At 42.3% G+C, this 27,613-nt stretch overlaps 1 protein-coding gene across 1 annotated transcript in view; it reads left to right on the forward strand.

The window, feature by feature from the left end:
* sim1a (SIM bHLH transcription factor 1a) overlaps positions 1–22,606 on the forward strand; it is a 33,201-nt gene extending 10,595 nt beyond the window's left edge. Inside the window, exons 3-11 of the mRNA XM_028470883.1 lie at positions 2,667–2,756; positions 2,826–2,934; positions 3,001–3,086; positions 4,786–4,985; positions 5,086–5,192; positions 6,070–6,217; positions 17,340–17,499; positions 17,609–17,975; positions 21,119–22,606. Coding sequence (XP_028326684.1) covers positions 2,667–2,756; positions 2,826–2,934; positions 3,001–3,086; positions 4,786–4,985; positions 5,086–5,192; positions 6,070–6,217; positions 17,340–17,499; positions 17,609–17,975; positions 21,119–21,705 — 1,854 coding nt within the window. The 3' untranslated portion in view covers positions 21,706–22,606. The remainder of the gene's footprint in view (positions 1–2,666; positions 2,757–2,825; positions 2,935–3,000; positions 3,087–4,785; positions 4,986–5,085; positions 5,193–6,069; positions 6,218–17,339; positions 17,500–17,608; positions 17,976–21,118) is intronic.
* Positions 22,607–27,613: the final 5,007 nt, after the last annotated feature.

A 27,613-nucleotide genomic window follows, 5' to 3' on the forward strand; every position in this document is an offset into this window, starting at 1 on the left:
CTGCAGTAACGTATGGCTGCAGTAACGCATAGCTGCATGGCTGCAGTAACGCATAGCAGCATGGCTGCAGTAACGTATGGCTGCAGTAACGCATAGCTGCATGGCTGCAGTAACGTATAGCAGCATGGCTGCAGTAACGTATGGCTGCAGTAACGCATAGCTGCATGGCTGCAGTAACGCATAGCTGCATGGCTGCAGTAACGCATGGCTGCAGTAACGCATAGCTGCATGGCTGCAGTAACGTATGGCTGCAGTAACGCATAGCAGCATGGCTGCAGTAACGCATAGCTGCATGGCTGCAGTAACGCATAGCAGCATGGCTGCAGTAACGTATGGCTGCAGTAACGCATAGCTGCATGGCTGCAGTAACGCATGGCTGCAGTAACGCATAGCTGCATGGCTGCAGTAATGCATGGCTGCAGTAACGCATAGCTGCATGGCTGCAGTAATGCATGGCTGCAGTAACGCATAGCTGCATGGCTGCAGTAATGCATGGCTGCAGTAACGCATAGCAGCATGGCTGCAGTAACGTATGGCTGCAGTAACGCATAGCTGCATGGCTGCAGTAACGCATGGCTGCAGTAACGCATAGCTGCATGGCTGCAGTAATGCATGGCTGCAGTAACACATAGCTGCATGGCTGCAGTAATGCATGGCTGCAGTAACACATGCACAGCTTTGTGTTGCTCACGCTAAGCCTCATTTTCATGCACACGCATACACACACACAAACACTGAGAGAAACACACACGCATACACACACGCACACACACACACACACACACACACACACACGCACACACGCACACACACACACACACACACACACACACACACACACACACACACACACACACACACACACACACACACTTCAACGCTTTGCTAGTGGGGGAGGGGCTTTGCACTTTGCTGCCTCTGTCTCCAGCAACACGGAGCACTGTGGCAGCTGCTCTGTATATAAAGTGGATTGGCGAACGTTGCAGCGCACATCGGCCGATGCAGATACACGTACAATGGCCGATGAATCGGTCGATCACTACTTTGTAGTTATTGCCTCCATTTTCCTGCCACTGTAATGTTTTGTTCACCTCTAACCTATCGCTGCAACTTATAGCAAATGTTTACAAATCTTTTTTTATGCTAATGAATGATGGAAACCAGTGGATTTTTCCAAAGTCAAAAGAAAAGCACAATTTAAAAAAACATTCTTATTTTACCAAAATATATTTAAGAATAGTCTAAATATTCACTATTTCCAACAATATGTCCAGAAATTGTAATAAAAAAAAGGTTCTTCCTGAAAATTTGCTTTTATTGTGAAACAAACTTTTTTTTTTTTAGATCTAGCTAAGAATTTGATTTGCACATTAACAACTGAAATAACTCAAGTATAGATGATTCATTTTGAGAATCAATGAATGATTTATACTAGCTGCAGATATTAGAGAGCGTCTCACAAAAAATGAAACAATCAAACACCTGGAACTGATTTGAACCAAATGTTAAAGCTTAAGATCTGCCAAACTACTCTGAACGTATTTAATATTTCTTTCTTTCTTTCTTTCTTTCTTTCTTTCTTTCTTTCTTTCTTTCTTTCTTTCTTTCTTCTAATCTCCATATTTTTGCTCCTTTTAATGCATTTTTGCTACATTACTCCCATCAAATTTCAATGCCTTTTCTGCAAATTTTTTCCAACTATAAGACATTTTCAACACTTTTAAACACTTTCCACCACTTTTCCACCTAATGTAACATATGTTGACCCATTATTGTTACTATTAACCTCTTTTCAATTTATTCCATGCTTTTTTTTCCCCAATTTAACCACATTCACTATTTGTCATGCCCATAATTTGCCAGTTTAAACTCATTGTTGCCACACTTTTCTGCCACTTTTAAGCCAATATTGACACTTTGAACCCTTTTTACCACTTTTTGGTCACTTTAATTTGCCACTTTTAAACAATTTATGGTGCAAAGTAATGTGTTTTGTTAGGCATAGATCTTCTAATAAGGACATTTCAAAGGTTTTAGGCCACATTTGTAAAAACAGCGGAGGATCCCTTTAAGATGACTATATACTAGGGCAGAAATAATAATAAACTTCCTGGATAACAGTGGATATCATGGGGGGTCGCAGGCTGAAAAGGTTCAGAACTACTGCTTTAGAGCCTGTGTCAAAGTCATGGCCCGGGGGCCAAATCTGCCCCTACAGAGCATCCGATTTGGCCCACAGGAAAAAGAGAAAATGAATCGTTGTGTATATGACCAAATAATTCAGTGGTAAATTGTTGATTTTTCCAAAATCCTGCAATTTATTCTTAATTTATTCCACAAAATCTCCCCAAATTAAATAAAAATTGGTCAAAAAAAAAATAATCAAAGGACATTGAAGTATCTGTCACTTATTACTTAAATATTGTGGATACCTTCCATACTTTGTCTAATTTATCACTGGAAGTGCAAATTTGGCCACATTAATGATGAACTTATTAATTTTCCCACCTAAAACCTGTGGCCCACTTCTGATCCAACTGGTCCATATTTGGCCCCTGAACCAAAATGAGTTTGACACCCCTGCTTTAGAGCTTACATTATGATGATATATGATGAAGCATTGTTGATTAATGTATTTATTGTTTGTTTATTTGTTGTTTTCTTAGACGTTGGACGGCTTCATCTTTGTGGTGGCTCCAGATGGGAAGATTATGTACATATCAGAAACAGCGTCGGTGCACTTGGGCCTGTCACAGGTTGGTGTATCAGATAAAAAAACAAGCTGCACATGCTCACGTTTCTGACTGGATGTTTGTTTTCAATAGGTGGAGTTGACAGGAAACAGTATTTACGAGTACATCCACCCAGCAGACCAGGATGAGATGACCGCTGTGCTCACGGCTCACCAGCCCTACCACTCACACTTTGTGCAGGGTAATCTCACAGCACAGGTCATGACTCAGCATGTATGTAACTAACCTGTTGTTTTCTTCATGACAGAATATGAAGTGGAGCGCTCCTTCTTTCTCAGGATGAAATGTGTCCTCGCTAAAAGAAACGCTGGACTGACCTGTGGAGGCTACAAGGTGCGTTTCTATTGCTGAGATTCCTTTCATACAGTATTTATATATCAGAAATGGGAAACTGGTGGCGCGCGGGCCATAAGCGGCCCTCAGACTAAGTTTGTGTGGCCCCCAAAGTAAACGCACAAAAGACAACAAAAATAATCCAAATTACTAAAAAGAACGCACCTGAACTCCAAAAAAGGAAGAAACAATAGAAGTTGATTATAAATTATTTCAAAAGGCAACAAAAAATACACAAAACCACAACAACAATGCACAAAATACACAAAACGACATCAAATATGGACAAAAAGACACAGGACAACAAAAACACAAAGCCTTTGTTGTTTCCTGTGTTAATGCTTAGATTAGTCATTACCCTGAGGGCCTGTACTACAAAGCTGGATTTCCTCTTATTGTGCTAACTTCTGCGATTTATTCAGTGTGTGCTGTACTATAACACTGGTTAACTTCTTTCCGGGTATATCACTATGGTAACTTAGGCTGAACACCTTACCTGGTCTGGACCAGGTTATGAGGTGGATCAGATCTGAGCGAGTACTAAAGTCCCGCCTCCTGAACAATCAGTTCTCTTAGAAAATGAGCTGCTCATTGTTAGAAGATCCTGATTGGTGCAGATCTAGGGCTGGGAAAAACAATTATTTTTTAAGCGATTAATCTAGTGATTTTTTTTTTTATGCGTCAATTAATCTAACGATTCATTTTCCAATTTGATTCGACTCGATTTGATTGTCAATGATCTCCCCATTAATTGACTAAAAGTAATTTATACATGTTGATTTACATATCTAAAAAAACATGAATTCCTTAACATTGCAATATATGTTTATTGCTCTTCAACTCAAAATTCCAAAATAAAGTTCAAGTTAGAATATAAAGGTACAAAATAATGCATTCAGAGTCAAAGGTAGCATTCAATGAAAAAATAAAGAGGCATTGGGAGCCGTTCACATGAATATTATAACAACTTAAATTAATACACTTTGCCACTCACTCTTTTCTTAAATTCATGTGTGTGTGCGTGTTGCCGTTGCAACAGACACACACTAGATTCCAATTCAAATCAATGTCAATGATGCAACGTCAAGGGACGCGACTTGCGTGGTTCCAGCGACTTTGTCGCACGTTCTAAGTTGCAAGATATTACTCAAAGTTGAAAAATTTGAACTTGAAATCAGCCCTCTCAGCGCTGCCACCGACTCCGCAGACACATACTATTCCTCTGTTGTCACGTCACTGGAGCGATGAAGTGACCAAAAAGTGCAACAATGTTCAAGTGACTCATCACAGGCGATTTAAGCGACTGTAGTCGCTGAAGTTGCATTTGGTGTGAACGCACCTTACGTATGACTTGAAAGCATCAGTGCATTTTTCCGTTTAGTTCTGTTGGATTTTTCCGGGTTCTGAGGGCAATTTAACACAGCATTAGCCCATATTTCTAGCCAGGTCACATGTTTTGGATGTTTTCTAACTTAATCAGGCCTGATGGGCCTTCTGCAGAGTATGACGAAAACCTGCAAATTAGAACCAGGTGAGTTAGAGAGGTGAGACATCTGAAATCAGCAGAACAGCAGGCCTTCAGGATTAGAATCAACACCACTGTTTTGAAGCTTTAGGATCTAAACCAAACCTTTTTTTCTTTTCCATCTTTATTTATTTATGAGTGAACCAATGCTCCATGTGTGACCTTCTGGTCCAGGTGATACACTGCAGTGGCTACCTGAAGATCCGCCAGTATAGCTTGGACATGTCTCCGTTTGACGGCTGCTACCAGAACGTGGGGCTGGTGGCCGTGGGTCACTCCCTGCCCCCTAGCGCCGTCACTGAGATCAAACTACACAGCAACATGTTCATGTTCAGAGCCAGCCTGGACATGAAGCTCATCTTCCTCGACTCACGGTATGAACTCGTGTCACTCTCAGACAGGCTGTGGTTTGGGTGGATTGTCGTGCATGTTGTTGTTGTTGTTGTGTGATGAATGTGTTGTGCTGCTCCTCAGCGTGGCAGAGCTCACTGGCTACGAGCCTCAGGACCTGATAGAGAAGACTCTGTACCATCACGTGCACAGCTGTGACTCCTTCCACCTGCGCTGTGCTCATCACTTGTGTGAGTTAGCTATGACTTACCTTTTGTTGCCATGGAAATACCGAGACTGAGCAGAGCCTCATGTTCTATCTTCTCGTATGAGAACATCCATAAAAATGTGCTTTGAAAAGTGAAGGACAATCAACGTCAGACTGTCAATGTTTCAGGGTGAAAACATGATTATTTTTCTTGTATCTTGTAACGCAGGGGTTCTCAACCTTGGGGTCGCGAGACATTGGGAGGGGGTCGCCAGATGCCTTTAAGAAACAGAATATTTTCTTAACAATTTGAGCTCATTTTTTGCAATTATACCAAACTTGGCATATTTCAACCTATTTTCATCACCTTTTCTTGCCATATCTTTGCTCCTTTTAAAGCATTTTCGCTACATTACTCCCATTTCTCAAACTTCTCCATCAAATTTCAGTGCCTTTTCCTTCACATTGCTTTCTACTTTCAAGACATTTTCATCTTTAAGATGACTAGATACACTGTAAAAAAGTCTTACATAGCATTGCTCATTAAACTTAATCTTATGAGCTGTTTTTTGTATTAAAAAGTAATTCATTCATAAGTCATTTTATTTTTGTGTTCATTTAAGCTTCATACAATCAAAAATATTAATTAATTTACTTTATGGATGGAACTAAAAAATGTCTCCCCTTTATTCCCTCTTATTTATGGCCCTGTCTCCACATGACTGTTCTTCAATGTTCATGTCTGTGTTCAACCACCTTCAGCTACTGTGGGGTCCCTGCTCTCTGGAGCCTTTATTTTGGGGGTCACAGGCTGAAAAGGTTGAGAACCACTGCTGTACTGGTTTGGGGAATCCTTGCTGTGCTGTGTTTGGGTTGCTATTTCCCAGCAGTGCTAACTGGTTCTCCTCCTGTCTCTGCAGTGCTGGTAAAAGGTCAGGTGACCACCAAGTACTACCGCTTCCTAGCCAAACATGGGGGCTGGGTCTGGGTCCAGAGCTACGCAACCATTGTTCACAACAGCCGTTCTTCTCGGCCTCACTGCATCGTCAGCGTCAACTACGTACTAACGTAAGTTCAGCGTGCGCACGTGACTGTAACTCCGTTTGTTCTCCATAGAACAGATAAGCTGTTGATAAGATGTTAGCATTGCGTTGGCTAAGGATGTTAGCTAGGAGCTAGTGATGTGTTTGCTCTCCCAATCTGATTCTCTACCTGTAAATTATTAAATCCATGCAGCATTTCATCACCTAAACTGCCAACAGTGCACATGAAGTGCACGTTTGTTATTGTGATGCTCTGCATTCAGGGAGAGCTGATCTTTAACTGGAACTCCCTGTACAAATACTACACGTAGTTAATCTAGACTAAATCTTATTTTAAACCAGGATTGATTAATTTGGCTTTCTGGAACAGTGTCAGGCTTGTTCTAGACTTGAGATAAAACTTTCTTGGAGAAAGACTCAAACTAATCCAGCTCTAAATAAAGAGTTAAGTTAAACCTGGTCAGAGGTTTAACTCATTCCCATATTCTCATATTCATCACCAAGTAGAATGTCAACATGTGCTCATTTGATCTATTCAATTCACAGAAACTCATTTCATTTAGACGTTTCAGAGATTTTTGGAGACCCTCCATTGTGCTACTCACAAAAGTTCTGTTGAACTTCAAAACAAGAGCCCTATATACAAAAGTGGTAAAAACTAGTGGAAGACAAGAAGAGATGCTTTTGTTTTGAAAAGATGTGTGTTTTTTAGCTTGAATCCGGTCCCAGAACCACTTTACATTCCGCTCATAATGCATCACAGGGCTCTACACTAACTTTTCCACTGGTGGCACTGGTGCGACTAACTTTCTCAGTTGGTCGCACCAGCACAGAATTTGGTCGCACCCTTCTTTTGTCAAGCCATGCAGGCTGATGAATAGTTGACTTAACTGGCATATCGTAGTTGTAGTAAAGATTGACAATGATTCGAGATATGATGTTTACAAAACGTTTTAATGTTTTAGTGTCAATGTTTAAGTTTTCAAGCAGTGGCTGAAATAACAAGTCATTTCTTTTATATAATTTTAAAAGACGTAACAAAAATGTTTTAATTAACAGCAAAGCATAAAAACAGGTTACATGTTTTCCCCTGGTCAGGGGTCTGCAACCTTTACTCTACAAGGAACCATTTAACCTCATCTCACCTGGATTAAAGTCCTCCTGGAGCCAAAAAATACCTTCTCAATGAAGACAATACAGTGTATTAAATTATATACAGTTAACATTATATAGAATAATGTTTGATTTAATTTGATTTGATTTATATTGATCATGTAAATGGAAACTTAAAAATAGTTTAAAATAAAATAAAATAAATTGACATCAAGAAATAAAACAGTATCTTACATCTCCAAATTCTTACACATCTCAGTTTACATGAACACAATGTTATATAAACAAGATTTTTTTTTTAATTATTGTATTTGAAAAGCTACAAAAAGTAACATGAATTTGATAACACATGATCACGTGATCGACACATGCTAATTACTCATTTCTTGCCACACATAAAACTTGCATATTTAACCTGTACATTGGTGGTTAAATGAATCTGTTCCCACACAATTAAAATCTTTATTTTTTTCCAGAATAGTGTTTTTATGTGTTTAATTATCTTACCAGGGATTTAAAACTTAAGGTTAGTCACAGGTACAGGAAAGTTGATGGTCTGTAGATGTTACAGGAGGTGAAGTAGGAAGGTGCTGAGTCATTGCACAACGTGATTTATTTTTAGGTTAACAAATTGCTATATCTTGTTTTTATTTGTCATTAATCATTAATAGTCTCTGTAAAAACAAATACGTCTTTATTTCAATAGTTTTTTTAAAGCTATAGGGAGCCATTGCATAAGAGTCAAAGAGCCACATTAGGCTCCAGAGCCGCAGGTTGCAGACCATTGCCCTGGGAGAACCACAGCTGAACATCTGGCCTGGTATCATAGTCCATCAGTTCTGGTCCCTCCATACTGGTTCTGATGAGGTCCTTCTTTTTGGTGTGAAATCGTGTATGCGTTGCGCGTTTACGCTCTCCGCTCAGCGCCCCACGTGCGCTCCGTCACTATGCTCGGTGAACTGAAGTTTAGTAACATCTCAGAAAGTGACTAAATAATCAGGAAAAGTTAAAGGTGTTGATGTAAACTGGACAGTTGAAGACACACAAATCCAGACAATAGAATTTATTTTGGGTGGGAGTCCTTCAACAGTCCTTCATTTACTTAATAACTTCAGCCATCAGAGTATAAGTAAAGGTCCCTTAGGAGAGCTCTTCTTCTCTGCTTTATTGTCTACAACCAAACTGCAAAGTTGGAACTGTCGCTCCTTGCGGTCATAGATTATTTTTCAGATCACAGCTGTTTTTATAATCTTGTGGTAAACATAAGCTGTTCACATTGACATCTTTAACGTTTCATGATTATTCAGAGCAACCATAAGCAGCAAAAAAAAAAAAAAATTGACTGAAAAAGCTGCTAAATTATCAAAAAACAGGCTGAATGCTTCACTCCGATAGAAAACAATGGGATGTTTACAGGCAAATGGGGTGTGTGACATCATCAGTCACATGATTTCAAGATCTTCAAACACAGGTTTTAAAATGGTAAAGTAGTCCCATTTTTAAAAATTAATAAAAGAAATGTGGTGCATATTAATGTGTTTTGTTTTGCATAGATCTAATAATTACATTTCAAAGGTTTTAGGCCATATCTGTAAAAACAATGGCGGATCCCTTTAAAGCAAACGTAACCAAACGAGGATCAAACCTTCTGTTGGAGTCATCTGTGAAATGATGATGATGTCACACAAAGAATAGCTGAGTCATGTAGCCCTGTAAGCCCCGCCCCTCTCCTTATGTGCCTGTTAACCCATTGTTTGATGTGAATGTAAATTCTGTAATTCTGCAGCGTGGCTGCACTGGTTCAGATGCAGAGAACAGCTTGCTGCACATTCCTCCACCTCCAGCATCAAATCCACACCAGCTTTGTGTTTACGGCCTTTTCATTGATAGAGGCTGTAAACTGTAGCGTTTATGGGATCCAGTTTGGTTGCTTTGTTTCCTGCTGCTGGCGGCGAGCGCGCTCCACACGGGTGCAGAAAACTGGATGTGTGTGTGTGTGTGTGTGTCCAGTTGTTTTAGTGAACACAGCCACGGATAAGAAAGAGACTGGGGGTACTTCACCTGTGTGTGACCCCCTGCTGTGTGCTCGCCTCTGATAACCTCTGCACACACAGCGATGCTACAACAGGCAGTGATTTAGCAACTCTCTGAATAAGGAGCCGTCTCACTCTCAGTGTGTTATCAGCAGTGAAACAAACACAAACATACACACACAGACACACACACACACACACACACACACACGCACACGCACGCACACACACACACGCACACGCACACTCACTACCTGAACAAAGACATACAGAATGATTTAGCATAGATATGCTGCCCTACAGGTGGGAAATCAATATTTGCGTCTAACCCACACCACGTAACATTCTTTCTAACATTTCACACTGAGAACACACGACACTAGTGGTTCTCAAACTTTTTTGGCTCAAGTACCTCCTTTGTCGAACTACAATATTTTGCAGCCTCATAAGTAAATGCAAAAAAATGACTTAAAAAAACACAAAATGACTGAAAAATACACAACAAAAAATAATAAATTAAAAAGTATACAAAACAACATCAAAATGACTACTAAAACACACAATGTTTTAGTAGTCATACACAGAATGAAAATTATACAAAAACATCAAATGACTTCAAAGCCACAAATGATAACAAAATACACAAAAACTTTCCACAAACACACAAGATAACAACAAAAATAACAGAAAAACATGCAAAACAACAACAAAAATATACAAAGTGACTCCAAAGACACATGGTTACAAAAATAACAAGAAAGTATACAAAACAACAATAACAAACCTTTTTTTTAGTTTATTGTATTAATGATCAGATTGGTCATTATTCTAAATGCTAACATGAATGTTGATAACGTGGCCCTCAGATCTGACAATCACATTTTTGTGGCCCTTGCTGCGATAAAACTTGCCCATCTCTGCACTGAACCAAGTCAAAATTTCTCACTGTAAAAACTAAAGTAGGTTCTCTCCAGGGTAGTTGAACGTCAGGGTCCCCGACGCTTTGATTTTGATCCCCTACGCCAGTGTTTCCTAAAGGTCCAGTATTATGCTATTTTTCATCTCCATTTGTTCTAAGAACCCCAAAAACATAGTATTTGAGATTTATTTTCCCAAACTCGCCTGTTTTGCAGAATTTTAGTCTCTGAAAAGTCAGTTTAATGATGCTTCTAAAAACAGGCTGTTTTGGGGCCTTCATGCATATGCAATCGTTGGCGTGTATATAGAAGCAGACTCCAAACCACAGCTTTATTACCGTAGTGATTTTCTTTTGCTATGCACACACTCTTGTTTTTGTTTTCAGCCAAAATACTGCACATTACAGTAAAACATATGGATATTTTAGCAGCTATTGTGATTGTGTGTCAGACAAAAGCTGCTCTGCAGTGTTTGTGAGGCAGAAGTAGCAGCTTGTTTCAAATACTTACCGGAGCTGCTACGTCGCTTTCTTGTCATCCTCTCCACTACTGATTACAGGAATAGTCCATTCAAGATGATAGTCCACTGTTTTATTTAACCGCTGCGTTGCATCGGGTCACCAACATGTCAGATCATCTCAAAGGAGATACAAGGCTGTATAACAGTTGCTAAAAATGGAACTGATTGTAACTGCTCCCTGGGCGCTACTCCGTGGCTTTTTACAAAATGTGGAATAACAAGGGTGGGAGGAAATACTGCCCCTTTAAATGAGGTACGTGTATCCCTAAGGGTACACGATGGCAATGCATGGGGTACTTAAGAGAGAGAGAAAGTGGAAAATTAATAAACAGGAGGCACTAAATACTGTTTCATTCCACGTACCGTATTTACAATGGGATTCTTTCAAATGTGTGTTATCTTATCACTCATTCATTCCATCATTATCCTCTATAGTTGTTTTTTTTTTTTATATCGAATTCTGAGCAAAACGTTGAAGTTGGAAACAGGGGGTGCTTGGTTTCAGAAAAAAGACAAAGGGCCCCCTCCGCCGTGATGTCGGCTTTTCTGTTGTTTTTTTCTTTTTTAATCAGTACCGTCATAATAATTGTTACACACTTGGACACAAAAGGGACTTCAAGGCATTCATGGGTTGTTTTAACTCTTTTTAATCTGCACAACAGAGAAACACATACATCAGCAACACCAGGCATTAGTTGTAACACCAACCTGCACATAAAGATTACAGAGGACAGATTATCATAAGGCTGCGTTCACACTGCAAGCCTTAATGCTCAATTACCATTTTTTTCTCAGATCCAATTTTTGTTAGTCTGTTCACTTACATTACCATTTAAACTACTGTGGCTCAGGTGGTAGAGGGGTCATCTTCTGATCAAGAGGTTGGGGGTTTGATGCCGGTCAATACCTGTCTATGTGTCCTTGAGCAACACTGAAGCCTAAATTGCTCCCAGTGGTTGACCAGCGCCTTGCTCAGTCCCATTAGTGTGTGAATGAGCTGATATTATAAAGCGCTTTGAGACTACTTCAGTGTGGGGATAAGAGCGCTATATAAATCAAATCCATTTACAAAGTCTATTTAACCGTTAATGTCATCAGATCAGCGAATGGGGTAACAAGCGTCAAACACACACAGGTGTGAGACAGTGGATCTATTTACATAATCAAGGTATCAAATATAAGGATAATCCATGTTCTTGTGCAGAAAAAAAGATTGATTCAACAGTAGAAGGGAACAGTCTGTCCCTCTCTGGTCCATGGTGATCACATGGTCACAGCTCCAGCTGGTATTAATGACGTCAACGTATCAAACGCGTATTGAATCCACCTTGACCGTTCACACTGCAGTCGCATGGCAAAAGATGGGATACGTATCAGATTTAGGACTACATATCCAAGTGACCTGGGTCGCATTTGAAAAAAGTTGGATTTGGGTCTGAACGACTGCCATAAAAAGATCAAATACAGATCACATAGGGACAGAAAAATTGGATTTGAGCATTAAGTCCTTCAGTGTGAAGAGTTGGTAGTCCCTTTTGTGTCCAGGATATGAAGGTACTCCGAAAGAAGAAGAACTTTTCGTTTGGAGAGTTGGAAGAACGTAAACAACGACTGGAAAAGAAAGCTCGAGGAGATACGGAAAAAAAGGACAGTGAGGAGGAGTAACAACAGGAACAATGACTGCAGACGAGAACGCATCACATAAAAAAGGACAAAAAAAAAAAAAAGAAAAACGTGAATGAAAAGATGAAATTATGAAGAAGATGAGAATGTTTGACAAGGGAAGAAACGAGGTTTGATGTAAAATTATCTGTGTTCAAATCAGGGGACGGATCTGGATAAGCATAATGCTTTTTTCCGTCGCCCTATCCGGCATGCAAAAGGACAAAAAAAAAAAAAAAAAAAAAAAAAAAACAATGATGTGATTTTGCTCTGAATGTCAAAATGAATTTCTGTGATTGCAACCATGTCGGAAATGAACTGAATAAATAAAATAAATGTGTGCAACAATTATTACGACATTACCGATTAAAAAAGGAAAAAACTACAGAAAATCCCTTCTACGTTGCTGAAAACTGAACGTAGGGGTCGCCATTGTTCCGTAGGGGAGAAAAATTATAACGTCGAGGGCCCCTACACTCAACAACACTGGCGCGAACCCTGAATGGGGGTCCACGGTCTCTGCTCCTTTATTTTGGGGATCACGAGCTGAAAAGGTTGAGAACCACTGGCCGCACCAACAACAAACTCAGATACGTGAATGTAAAGATGATCCAAACCAAACATGTTTCCTACCGTTAGTGCCTGAAAAGAGATGCAAACGAATGTGTTGATACCAGCTGACAAACACCAAATGTCTTAATGCTCCACAATCCTTCCAATGTAACAGATGCAAACCGTGTAAAATGTGTGTGAGTGCATGTGTGCATGTGTAGAGGGATTGAGACAGACGGGCGGCACACACACAGGACACATCACTATTTGTCTGCAGTAAACCCTGCTCAGCGCTTGTGTTTTCTTAAACTTAATTCATCATCCACGGTGGGAACACTTTAGCGAGGAATCAATTCCCTTCGCCCTGCAGTGAGACGTCCAGGCTTCTCTTCTCCTCTGGGCCTGGTTGAGCCAGACACAGACTTTAATCTATCGGAGTGTTTGATTGGACGGCTTTACCTCTGTAGAGTGTTTGTTAAAGGCCTCACTGCAATCCTTCTGTTCTACAGGCCTGCCAACACACACACACACACACACACACACACACACACACACACACACACGCATACACACACACACACACACACACACACACACTGAGGGGTGGATTCACTAAGATCTGAAATAAAGGGTGGTAAACCAGTGGCGTCCCTAAATCCTTTGGTGGCGCCGTTTTTCCACCTGCTGTGGGGAATTCACTAAGATTGTGGCACTAATAGCTGTACGTACAGACGTGGTTGAGACTTTCCTATTTTAAATGAACATTTTGCTCGTTCAACTGAGTGCACAGAAGCACAAAATGACATTTGAAGAAGTTCAACTGGAGGCAGATGGACTTCTCTGTGTGCTGTACAAACATTTAATAATGTAGAAAACAAAATAAAAAAAAAATAAAAATGCTGTTTATTAAACTTTAAAACCTAATGTTATTTTCCCCCATAATCCAATGTGTCTGCTCCGTCACTTCCTTCTGAGCTCCTGCAGCGCTGTGTCATACACACTCTTAGATGTGAACTTTGTTCCATCGTCTAAATTGACGCTCCTGCCATCAACGCTTTGCATTTTCTTTCAGCGGCTGTTAATATTGACAATTGTTTTATTTAAATTATTTTCTTATACCCGAAATGTTAACTGGGATCTTTTTTCCACATTCAGTGCAGCCATGATCTCTGCGTGTGTGTTTGCACCTGCTTGTCAGTCTTACTATTTTCTCGTGCTAAAACAATCACTACAAACATTTCCAGGTTTTATTAATTGCATTGCGCCCACTGCATTAAAGCAAAACTAAGTAACTTGCGCTTAGCGCTCCCCCTAAAGGTCCCTTTTGGTTATGTCACTGTCGTAAACACTCTGCACCCCCCGCTGCCTGCCCCACCCCACAGCTACATGCACACCTTTGCTCTCTCCGAAGACTGAAAAATCCTAATACAACAGTGACACAGGGTGTTTTCACACATATAGTCCCATGTGAACAGTATGAGGAAGAGCGACAAGTAAATTAAATGAATGATGTGGGAGTAATTCGGAAGGGAGTGTGGAAATGTGTCAGATGTGTTTGTTTGTGTGTTGACAAAGCATCTCTGAAAATGGATGGATGGATGAATAGATAGATGGATGGATATTTGTGTGTGTGCTGCCTGATGGTGCACTGGGTTGTGATTGTGTGTGCGTGCCTCTTGCTGCTACGTCAGTGTGTGTGTTTGCTGTGTGTTGCTGCTGAGCTGTCACTGCATAGAGTTGCTCCGTTCCTCAGACTAAGATCTTCTCTGCCTTTTCTTTGCTGGTTCCGCCATGATACAAGTGAATTTGTAGACAACCGTGTGCAGCCACGGGGATGGTCATAATCTCCATTAGTTTGTATTGGGCTGCCGTAAAGCAGTACGTCTTGCCACTGGGTCGGAGGCAGGAAAGATGCAAGTGCTGTTTTCTGGCCAGAGACAGCAGGGGGAGATGAAAGACCCCCCAATCACCCCATAAACACATGTATTATCCTCACAGGGACTACAAGGTGAAAAAGTTACTTAGTTTTGCTTTAATTTATTCACATTTCCTTCTCCCATTTTTTTGCACCCCTTATGAGATCCGTCCATTTCCCATCTTCATCAGAGAGAAACGCGCTAAATGGATTGTGGGCGCATTGTGACAGCAGGAAGACGCACAGTCCTGATTTCCTGGAGTTTGTACCCCTTTTTAGCGCGTGGAGTGACGTTTGCACATGTTTTAATACCCCTAACCATTCATTGAATCCGACTTTGAGAAACACAAACAGAGACACACACACACACACTGAGAAACACGTACACTAACTGTAGTCCTGGACCTCCATTGGCTTATGGGGTGGCCTTGACCTGGGTGGCTTGAGTGGGTTGCTGGGGTGTTTTGGGTGCCTCTGTGCAAGCGTGCGTCCCTTTTGGGTGCTTTTCGTGGTCCCTGGGGTGCGCTGGGGGGTGCTGGCGTCTACGCCGGGGTTGAGGCGGGGTTGCTTGGTGCTCCGGGGTGGTGGTCTTTGTTGGGGGGGCGGCTCTAGCTGTTCCGGTGGTTGAGGTCGGTATCGGCCGCTTGGTAGGTCTGTCCTGCTATCTGTGGGCTGGTGGGTGGGTGGTTCTGCGCCTTTGGCTGGGGGCGGCTGCTCCGCATCGGTTGTGTGCCATTGGGGTGCCTCTCTCCCGCGGTGGCGGCCGCCGGTTGCTCTTGCGCCGGGGGGGGATGTGCGGTCTTGCTGGGTTGTGGTCTGTTTGTGGGCTGGGTTGGGTGGGCGCCCCCCACGAAGGTTTGCCCTTGGGGGTCCCCTGTCCTGTGGTGGTGCCCTTGGGGTCCGGCGAGCCTGGCCGGTCCTGGCGGGGGTCTTCCGGGGCGGGTGGTGCAGGCCGCGCCCTACCATGCCTGCGAGTACGGCGCTGGGTGGCCCGGCTTGGGTGGCGCCCTTGCGAGCCGGGCTCTGCGGTGTGGCTGGGCCCGTTGGTGGTGTGTGTGTGTGTGGGGGGGGCTGTCTAGGGCTCATCGCGTGGGCGGCATCAAGGAAAGGAGATCTGGCGCGCTCTGGGTTGCTCGGTTGGTGCGCGTGGAGGACCGGCGGGGCGACTTGCAGCATCCCCTTGGTTGGGCGTGGTCGTCGTTCCTGGGGGCGCTGCTCTCGGTGCTGCTTCAGTTCCGGGTCCTTCTGACCTGGGGTCGGTTCCTGCTGGCTCTGGGCCCACCGGGGGGCGCCCGCCGGCTGCCCGTTCGGCGCGGCTCTGGCTGTCTGCTGGGCGTGGGCCTTGGCTCCTCTGCTGGGGTCTCGGGCGGGGGGCTCCCTGGGCCCTCCCCTCGTGGGGTTGAGTGCTTGGGTGTGGGTGGGTGTTGGGGGGGTGCAATAACTTTATTAATTTTATTGCAATAACAAAACATGCATTGCTGTTAGGGATGTAACGATTCACTCAACTCCCGATACGATTCGATTCACGATACTGGGTTCACGATACGATTCTCTCACGATTCATTTTACAAAATGGGACTGTACTTAAATATTCCTTTATTTTTTTGGGGGAAAAAAACTAGAAAATACTGTACTATTTTCCTTTTATTTTTCATTGTCAAAAGAATCCCTTGATGAACTTTTCAAACAATGCAATTTAACTAAAAATAAATCTTGAATGAAATAAAGGAATAATACAAATGAAGAAGCCTATTCATTTAAATTCTGGTTCCATAGTAAACAATACAAAACTGCATAATAGTTATTTTTCTTTTTAAAAGTGCAACTGAAAATGTATTTTGTGCCTTAACAATTGGACTTTAAAAAAAAAAAAAAAAAAAAAGTCTGCACTGTATTTGCGTCAGATGTTTGTTTGAACCAGCAGAGGGCGATGGTAACCCAGTGGTCGGTTGGGATGCAGCTAAGTGCAGTGAAGAAGAGATGCTATGCTAGCAGACAGGGTTAATAGAAAAACGTGACTTTTACAGATATTCACGTAATATTACAGATATTCTTTTGGTGCTAAAGGGGTAAGGAATCATTTATGAATATGTTTAAGAGTAGAAGGCGGCCAGAAAGAAAGTATTAAATGATTTTGCCCGCCGCCATGACTTCTGGATAGCCCCCTCTGCTGGTTAAAAAAAGTACTGCGATTCAATTTTCACAGCATCGATGTGAACCTTGATACCTATGAATCGATTTTTAACTGCCTTGCGATTAATCGTTACATCCGTAGTTGCTGTCTCATAATGATTGCACTTTTTGTAGTGTTGACCTTTGACAGCATGTGCAGACAAGTAGAAAAAAAAAAAAAAAGAGAGAAACACGTACACACAGGGAGACACACACACAAAACCTTTGTGTTCTCTAATAAAGTTTTGTGTGTGTGTTTTCAGGGAGATGGAGTATAAAGGCCTCCAGCTTTCTCTGGACCAGGCCACGTCTAAGACGTCATTCTCCTACAGCAGCAGCAGCGTCCTCCCTCAGCCCTGTAGGACCCCCAGGAGCAGGGGGGGGCGTCCCAAGCCCAAAGCCAGACTGTCACCATATATGCAGGTATGAGGTGTGGGAGTCAGCAGAACTAAAGGAGGGGCTCAGTCAAATGATGAGGAAATGAGAAGTTTAATGTTATGTTAACATGGAACAACGTCTCTTTTCTCTGCAGTTTTCCACTTTCCAGGTCGAGCGCTCTGAGTCGGAGCGGGGCAGCCCGTGGAACAGCAGCCCCCTCCCTGACTGTGCGTCCCCTCAGCTGCTAGATCAGAGCGAAGGCCAGGACGCCTCTTATGCGTACACACACTTCTCAGACTCACGTGCACTGTGCCACGGTCCGTCTGAGGAGCATCAAAGCACACACGGCCAGCGGCAGAGCTGCAGGAGGGCTTGCTGTGAGGCGGGACGCTACTTCCTGGGAGCCCCTCCCCCCAGCAGGGACACGTGGTGGAGCAGCACGCATCTCAAGAGCTCAGTGGAGAACAACGAGGGTTTCAACCACAGCACGCCTCACATCTCATCCATGCACAGCTACCAGGGTGAGCACGCACTGCACGGTCACTGACACGCCCCTTAAACGTGACCTCACAGCGTCTTTATCAGCATTTAGAATAACCACTCATCTACACATTAATACCTAAACTAGGCCTGGGCAATATAATGTATTCAAGATATCAGTGATATTTAAATTTTTTGTATCTCCAAAATAGAAAGCTTGATATATCAGCGGTTCCCAATCTTTATTGTCCCGTGTACCTCCTTCACATTTTTGAACAGCAGGCTCTCCTAAACCCCTAAATGTCCACGTTTACATGAGAGCTTTAATTCCTCTTAAATACAGAATAAAAGTTAAATGCTCTTTAAACTGACCTTGTGTAAACGCCTAATTCCGAATGAAAATGTAATTCCGAATTAAACTTAAATCCGAATTAGTTGGCTGGTTTATTCCGATTTTAATTCCAAATTAAATGTGTCTCGAACACTGGTTCCCAAAGGCTTAATCTATAAATTCAAAACAATGAATGGATTTGAGTTAAACTACTACTTTTATGTGATTACCTCAACAGTAAGTAAATACAGTATCCTTTGTCAGAAGTGTGATAAAACTGGCCTCTACAGCGTAAAATAATCCTCTTTCAATAAATTTACGAGAAAATATAGTATTTTATTAACTAAGTATTATAAATTAACTAAGAACATATCTTTATTATTTTTTCATTAATTGTTAAATCTTTCTGAGTACCCTCTGCAATGTGCTCCTGTATCCCCCAGGGGCACACGTACCCCTATTTGGGAACCACTGACCTATATATATATATATATACAGTATATATATACAGTATATATATATATATATGTTTTTTTTTTATTAGCTTTTTTTTTAGGAGTCGCATGTTAAACACAGTTAGATGGATTTCTGAGTGTGTTCTAACTCAGACCTCACTCACACTTGCTGTCCCTTAGAGGAGAAAAAGACAAAAGTGTCACATATTGTGCAGCTGTTTGTTAATAAATGTGTCTGTGTGGCATTTAGCATCAGCAAATTTAACCCAGAATTGTCTTTTCTAGTCAGACTTCATTTGAAATAAAATATTGAGATATGAGTTTTGGTCCTTATCGTCTAGCTCTACTATAACAATATCTTTTTCATTTTATAGCTCATTTTGCATTAACGTACTCATTTTAGGAGTCGCTGCTTTTGCTACTTCTCAGAACAGCATGAAAACACGGTTGGAGGGATCACTGAGTGCGTCCTAACCCAGACCTCAGAACTCACTCACACGTGCTGTCCCTTAGAAGAGAAAAAGACAAAAGTGGCTCAAATTGTGCAGCTGTTTTTTAATAAATGTGTCTGTGATTCAACCCAGATTTTGCTTTCTGGTAACACTTTATTGAAGGTTTTTGTTTGTTTTTTAAAGGAAAAAAAGAGAAAAGAAATGGAAAAGAAATATGATGTAAAAAAAAGAAAAAAATACTTTATTGAGTTAAAAAAATTGAGATATACTGTATATCGCCATATTGAGACAAAATATCAAGATTTTTGTTGTATTTTTCCCTCATTCGTGTTTGTTTTGTGTGATTTTAGTCACTTCTTTATTTTTTGTTATTTTGTGTATGTTTGTGTAATATAGGGCCTGATGAAAATAATAATCACTATTTTGTTGTTTAAGCTCATTTATTGTTTTCATTGATTCTGTCATATATCAAAATCCATTTCAATTGAAAAACATTGCTTCTCTTGGTGAATACTGTTATGCGATTAACTCAGGTTAATCAAGATTAATTAAATAAGTCTCTAATTAATTAGAATATTTTTTAAATACAGTCCCCCCTCTATTTTTGGAGTAAATGTGTATGTTCTTGTTTGACTAGTGCACCTTTTTGTGATTTTGTGTATTTTTACTGTTTAGTGTGTTTTTGGAGTTTACTTACTGCCAGTTGCCCAAAGCTCAAATGTACCACTGTCCAGGTCAGGAATCAAACTACAGATCCTAAAGCAGCTTAAGCATTTTGATTTTCCAGTTTACTCCCAAACAAAGTGTTCTCATAGTGTGTCTTTGTTAATCCGTGTACCCTTCGTTCTTTGGTTATTTTGTTTTAAAACCAAATCAAAAAAACAAATAAACAGTGTGGTTATTTTGTTTTACTGATTTAAAACCAAAACGTTTTTGTGTTTTTTTTTTTTTAACTTGTTCTGTTTGTGAGATATTTGGATTTTTACGGGGAAATTACAGCGAGAACTGAAGTCAACTACACGTGGTTTCCCTCCCCAGGTCCTGGACCAGGTCTCCTCACACAATAGAACTGTTTAGGCAGCAGTTTCAGCAGTTTTCTGGTTCTGCTCCCGTTTGAATGTTTTAGCTTGTTTTATGTTTTGTTTTATGGTGTTATGGTCCCAATAGTATCCAAATAAACTGATGACTATCGACTGTGAGGCTGGTGTGATGAACAATAGATGTTAGAACTTCTACCATTTGACACTTTTGCAAAAACAATTACAGTTTTTTTTGAGGTCAGTAAAATGTTATTTTTAACAGCCGTCAACACACGCGAAAGTTGATCACAAGAAACGAGGAGCACCAGTAGATTCATTACACCACCTCTGGTTCCACATATCTTGTGTTACGTAACATCCATTTTTTGGTTTTGATTTATTTATGTATTAATAACATTTCAATTCATCAGTAATGTGATTTATTCTTTGCTCCTTTTTCGTCCGGGAGCAAAAGTCTGCCCAGTCACCAGATTATCTGGATACTATTGGGATTAGTTGGCAGATTTTCACAAATTCGGACTTCCAGCATCATTAACTCTTTCATGAAACGTCATCAACACACAAATTACACCTCTGCCATCGATGTGAGGTGGACAATATGATTCAAGATCATTTTTTATCAAACGCAGCAAATTAAAAGACCGTTCTGTGTGGTGAGATTAAAACATGAATCTCGTTTCCCCGTAAATATCCAAATACCACACAAACAGAACCAAATTTAATTTTAAAACAGAAAAACGCTGCTTGTGTGGTTTTTGGTTTTAACTATCCATTTTTTCTATTTTTTAGTTTGGTTTTGAAATGAAATAACCAATGAACAAAGGCTACACATATTATTGTTAAACATCTTTGTATTTGAACAAATATTTTTGTTATCATATTAATTATCTCTGCTTCCTCCTGCAGGACGAAGTCACTGGGACGAGGACAGCGTGGTCAGTTCTCCAGATGGCGGCTCTGCCAGTGACTCTGGGGAGCGGTACCGGTACCAGTGCAGCCCACAGGAACCCAGTAAGATCGAGACCCTGATCAGAGCCACGCAGCAGATGATCAAGGAGGAGGAAAGTAGACTGCACAAAGGCTCTCAGAAGACCAACGGGCTGCCTGTCGGCTCAGCTTCCTGCTTCAGTCCAGAATATAGCCACGCCCCCATCTCAATGTGTCGGGGTTTGAGTCCAGCACATAGCCCCGTCCCTTTATCTGGGCTCAGCAGTCCAGGATCTGAGCATTGCCAAAGAACCAAGGACCTGTCGCCTCTGTCCCTGCAGCTGCATCAGCCTATAGCCCAGCCCCTCTACCCCACCCACGCCCACCCTCGACCATATTTGGACAAACACACAGCGTACTATGCTCTGGAGCACCTCTGTGACACACAGAGTCTTCGTGGTTACTGCAGCCCTGCCCCCTCTGGCCACACTCACTGTGGTCACATACGCAGAGCTTCAGAACAGAGCCCCGGACACACTTCAGTGATCATCACCAACGGCAGCTAACGCTCATTAGCTGCGGCTATGCTAACGCTTACTCAGTGATCATCACCAACGGTAGCAAACAGTCATTAGCTGCTGCTATGATAACTCTGTGATCCTCATTAATGGTAGCTAATGATCATGAACTGCGGCTACGTTAACTCAGTGATCTCTAACAATGGTAGCTAACGGTCATTAGCTGTGGCTACGCTAACTCAGCAATCAATCACCAATAGTAGCTAGCGGTCATTAGCTGCGGCGACGTTAACTCTGTGATTCTCACTAACGGTAGCTAATGCTCATTAACTGCAGCTACATTAACTCTGTAATCTCCACCAACGGTAGCTAATGCTCATTAACTGCAGCTACGCTAACTCTGTGATCTCCAATAATGTTAGCTGCGGCTATGCTACCTCGGTGATCATCACTAACGGTAGCTAACGGTCATTAGCTGCGTCTACGCTAACTCTGTGATCATCACCAGTGGTAGCTAATGGTTATTAGCTGCGCCTACGCTAATGCTAACTCAAGTGATCATCACCAATGGTAGCTAATGGTCATTAGCTGCGGCTACGCTAACACAAGTGATCATCACTAACGGTAGCTAACGGTCATTAGCAGCATCTATGCTAACTCTGTGATCGTCACTAATGGTAGTTAATCGTCGTTAGCTGCGCCTACACTAATGCTAACTCAAGTGATCATCACCAATGGTAGCTATCAGTCTTTAGCTTAGGCTATGCTAACGCTAACTCAAGTGATCGCCACTAATGGTAACAAAGGATCATTAGCTGCGGCTACGCTAACTCGCGATCGTCACCATTGGTAGCTAACGGTCATTAGCTGTGGCTACGCTAACTCCGTACACTCAGTCATGTTTGACCAGTAGCAGCATTTCTCATGTCCCAGTCCAACCAGTACAATCCCATCCTCATCCAGCTCAGGTACAGGCTCTACTAGACCTGTTGATCCTCCGTTAGCTTAGCTTAGCCATCCATGCTAACTGTGCTGAAGGGCTAAAGCTTCTTTCTGTTTATCGTCACTCACAGGACTGAGCTGTGACGTTTTGCACTCTGAGCGATTACTTTCTTCCACTGCTGGGGGACGGGGGTGGGGGTGGTCGGGGGGTGGGGTTGTGCACTTTGCAGTGTGTGGGTTTTTTATATCTCCAGGTTTATATGCAAAGCCATTGTTTAGATGTCTCTACCCTGTGTGTGAAGGGTATGTAGTAGGTGTGTAGCAGAGCTGCAACATATTGGAATGGCTTCATTGCATCAATGATCCTGAAGCAGGTGTTTGTTCATGTTCAGTCACAACGTTTCTACGTTTAAAGCAAACCATATTTTTACAAGCTGAGTTTTTGTTTATTGTTTTTGCAAAGCCTGAAATCTGTTTTGTTTTTTGAATTTATTTATGATGTTCTGTAAATACACTTGAAAAAGTAACATTCAAGCACATGGGCAAAAAAAAATATTTATTGATGAAAGGTTTTGCTGTGATCGGCTCTGAGAGTGATTTTAACTGAGGGTGTTTGCCCAAGATGAGTAAATAAAATCCTTTTGCACAGAGAGACGTTCTGTTTTTAATCAAATATAACCAATACATCACAGAGAAATTGAAGAGAAAACCCCATCACAGTTTATTTTGTTAAAGCTATTTTACATTTGACCAAACATTAAATGGAGACTTATTTAATCTTTACCTACCAGTATATTTAACTGATTCAGGGCTTTTCTATGCCCCGGTCCATCCATCTTTTGCTGCTTAACCGTGTTCGGGTCTCGGGGACAGCATCCTAAGCAGAGAGGCCCAGACTTCCCTCTCCCCGGTCACTTGGTCCAGCTTTCCGAGGTGTTTCCAGGCCAGCAGAGAGACATAGTCTCTCCAGCATGTCCTAGGGGTTGAACAACTACATCATTTTAAAGGTTGATTCTATATGCATACTAGTCGAGTCGACGTCGACTCATCAATGACATCATCAAGAGCCGAAGCCATGCCGAGTGGCAGCCGAGTGCCAGTGTTGTGCCCGAAAAAATCTGTGACCGGAGGCGACTACAAATCCAACCCCTGCAGTTTCTTGGCGGACATTTACTCCCCCTTAAACAAGTTTGCAATTCTTCTCCAGTCTGCATTTACTTGACCCACAGGAGAGCAATATTTAAGGGGGAGTAAATACAGTAGCTCCTGAATAGCTACGAAGATGTTTACCACTCTTTTTCTCTACCACCAAGAAGCCGCAGCGGTCACAGATTGTTTCGTGTCACAGACTTCGGCACAACACCGCCAGCCCCTGGGACAGGGGACATGCTATAGAAGCTAAGTAAACCCAGGACCACTGCTGCTTCGCCTACGGTGAGTCTACGGTAACCGTTAAGCTCCAAGGCTTCCTTAGGTGTTTAGACTTTGTTTGGGCTGTTTTTACTGCAGCTTTGGCTTCCTTCACTGAAGCTGGTGTTGTGCCAAAATCTGTGACCTGAAAAAATCTGTGACCGCTGTGGCTTCTCAGCGGTAGAGAAGAAGAGTGCTAAACCTCTTTGTAGCTATTCGGGAGCTATTAACTCCCCCTTAAACATGACACTCTGGTGGGTGAAGTAAATGCAGACTGTTGAATAATTACAAACATTTTTAAGGGGAGTAAATGTCCGCCGAGAAGCAGCAGGGGTTGGCATTGTCGCAGCCTCCAGTCACAGATTTTTTTGGGTCACAGATTTTGGCACAACAGGGGTCTTCCCCTGCTAACGGAGCCCCCGTCCTGTGCTGCTGATGTTTTCCAGATCTGCTTAATACACAGACATGTTACCACTACAGCTAACGTTAGCAAATACAGTATATTAGCCGTAGTATCTGCCTACCAGCTGCAGTTTGAGGAGAAACGCTTGCTGCCTTGCCGTGCAGGGATACTAGGACCCTCGTTTTCTGTGTTGCACCACCATCTTGGGCAAAAGTCAGCTACTGCAACTAGTTGACGTCACGTAGACAGAGTCGCGAGACAACACTAAAATCGACGAGTCTGTTCAACCCCTAGCGTGTCCTGGGTCTTCCTCTGGGTCACCTACCAGTGGGACATTCCCTGAACACCTCACCAGGGCGGCATCCAGGGGGCATCCTAATCAGATGAACAAGCCACTTCATTTAGCTTTTCTCAATGCGGAGGAGCAGCAGCTCCTGGATGACTGAGCTTCTTACCCTATCTCTAAGGGAGAGCCCAGCCACCCTATGGAGGAAACTCATTTTGGCCACTTGTACCAATGATCTTGTTCTCTCAGTCATGACCCAAAGCTCTTGACCATAGATGAGATTAGGAACCATGATTGATCAGTAAATCAAGAGCTTCGCCTTTTGACTCAACTCCCTCTTCATCACGAAGGATCGATGCAGAATCTGTATCACTGCAGATGCCACACCTATTCGTCTGTCGACCTCCCACTCTATCCTTCCCTCACTTGTGAACAAGACCTCGAGGTACTTGAACTTCTCCACTTGGGACAGGATCTTATCCCCAACTTGAAGAAGGCACAGATTTGGTGGAGCTGATTCTCATCCCATCCGCTTCACACTCAGCTGCAAACCAATCGAGTGAGAGCTGAAAGTCATGGCATGGTGGAGTCAACAGGACCACATCGTCTGTAAAAAGTAGAGACCCAATCCTGAGGCCACGAAACCGGATCTCCTCAATGCCCTGGCTGCACCTAGAAATTCTGTCCATAAAAATTATGAACAGAATTGGTAGCAAAGGGCATCCCTGGACAAGTCCAACCCTCGCCGGAAACCAGCCAGACTTACTGCCGGCAATGCAGACCAAGCTCTGAGACCGGTCTTAAAGAGAACGGACAGCTCATATCAGGGAGTCCAATACCCTATTCTCCCTGAGAACCCCCCACAGGAATCCCTGAGGGACATGGTCAAATGCCTTCTCCAAGTCCACAAAGCACATGTGGACTGGTTGGGCAAACTCCCATAAACCCTCAAGGACCTGCTGATGATAATGAGCTGGTCCACAGAATAGACCTTAACAGGGAGGCTGAGGAGTGGGATCCCTCTATAGTTGGAACACACCCTCCGATCCCCCTTCTTGAAAAGGGGGACTACCACCACTTTGGTCTGCAAGTCCGTAAGTACTGTCCCGATGTCCACGTCATGCTGCAGAGTCGTGTCAACCATAACAGCCCCACAACATCCAGGGCCTTGAGAAACTCAGGCGGATCTCCTCTACCCCGGGCCCTTCTTCTTCTGTGTGGTTTTACGGCGGTCGGCATCCGAGGCAAGGAGCATTACCGGCCATACCCCCGGGGCCCTACCACCAAGGAGCTTTTTAACCACCTCAGTAATTTCAGCCCCAGAGATAGGACAGTCCACTCTTGGATCCCCATACCCTGCTTCCTCGCTGGAAGGCGTGCCGGTGGATTGAGGAGGTATTCCTTCCACCAGTTCACACAAAGTCTCGAGTTGAGGTCAGAAGGGCACCATCCCCACCATATACTGTGTTGACAGTGCACTGCTTCCCCCTCCTGAGATGCTGGATGGTGGTCCAGAATCTTTTCAAAGCTCTCCGGAAGTCGTTCTCCATGGCCTAACCAAATGTCTCTCTTGTCTGGGTTTTGACCACTGCGGTTGTGTTCTGCTTGGCCTGTCGGTACCAGGAACTCTGCTTTTTGCAGTTTTTGATGAAAATGAGACGGAGTCATTGATGGGGCATCGCTGCTCTGATGCAGACAGGGTTTATTGATAAAGTTTCACAGGCAGAAACAGATAAACAGGCCTTGAGGTCAGTATCACCAAATGTGGTTGAGGTTCACTACAAATCTGTTGCCTATTGGTCTGGAACAGGGGTGCCCAAACATTTTTCAGCTCACGAGCTACTTCTACCACAGACAGCTCTTTGCGATCGACTGTTTTGGGGGGTTGTAATTGTAATTCGTTATTCAATATTTGTATTATTTTATAATACAATAATAATATTGAAACAGTAACCCCTAAAAACTGAGTTAGAAAAATTAAAAATAATCAACAAAAATTTTGAAAATGAAGTTTGTAAAATATACAGTAAAAATGTAACGCTCTTGCATCCCTCGGTTGTGCGTTTCCGCTAAAGGGTGCGAGTGCGTAGGTTGTCCCAATCATACAGAGTGTGCTTTAGCTCCACCCACTATGCACCTTCCATGCACACCTGTTTGAAGCGTGCATGCAAGCGGACTTTGATGAAGGGAATTACCCATGGGACGTGGACTCTCATAATAAACCCTGTTTTAAAATGTTTTTCAAGTGTAAGTAAGGTATCAATTATTTTATTTCTGTAATATGTATTATATTGAAATGCATTTTGAATTACAAGGGCTTTGGTACATGTAGTTATGCTTTATGAAATGTCTGATTCAATTTCTAATCTTTTACAGGGACAGACAAAATTACATTTAATTTAATTCAGTTGAGGGCAGAAAATGACCAACTTTTCACATGCCACCGAAATGCTTCCACGCAACGATATGAGTAAGTAATTTGAATGCATTTTTTAGTATTGTTTTAATTACTTTATATGTTTTGCCGTCACGACTGATGACGTCCTGACTCCGGTGGATGACGTAACCACAAACTGTCTCAATTCTACCCGGTCAGCACAATTGTTTCATTACACACTTTAAAGAAATACCTTCAGTAATTGTTTCAGTAGCTCACTCAGCTAACAGGCTAACAGCTCTGAGCACAGGTCAAAGGTCACAGTTGACACTATGGTAAGAGGAGTTCTAGAATAATCTATGTCATGCGAAACTGATATAGCTAAGGACCTAACATGCACTAATAGCTCTATATTATTATATGATATTATTAGCTCTATAGTTGGTATCAGAGATGTTTTCCTGAAAAAGAAATGTAAGTTTGTACTTGTGAGGGAGCTGTAGTGACCCCTCCCTCACCGTACAGGTTTATTTATGCA

Source organism: Gouania willdenowi, chromosome 16 (genome assembly GCF_900634775.1).
Source record: "Gouania willdenowi chromosome 16, fGouWil2.1, whole genome shotgun sequence".
NCBI classification, from domain to species: Eukaryota; Metazoa; Chordata; class Actinopteri; order Blenniiformes; family Gobiesocidae; genus Gouania; species Gouania willdenowi.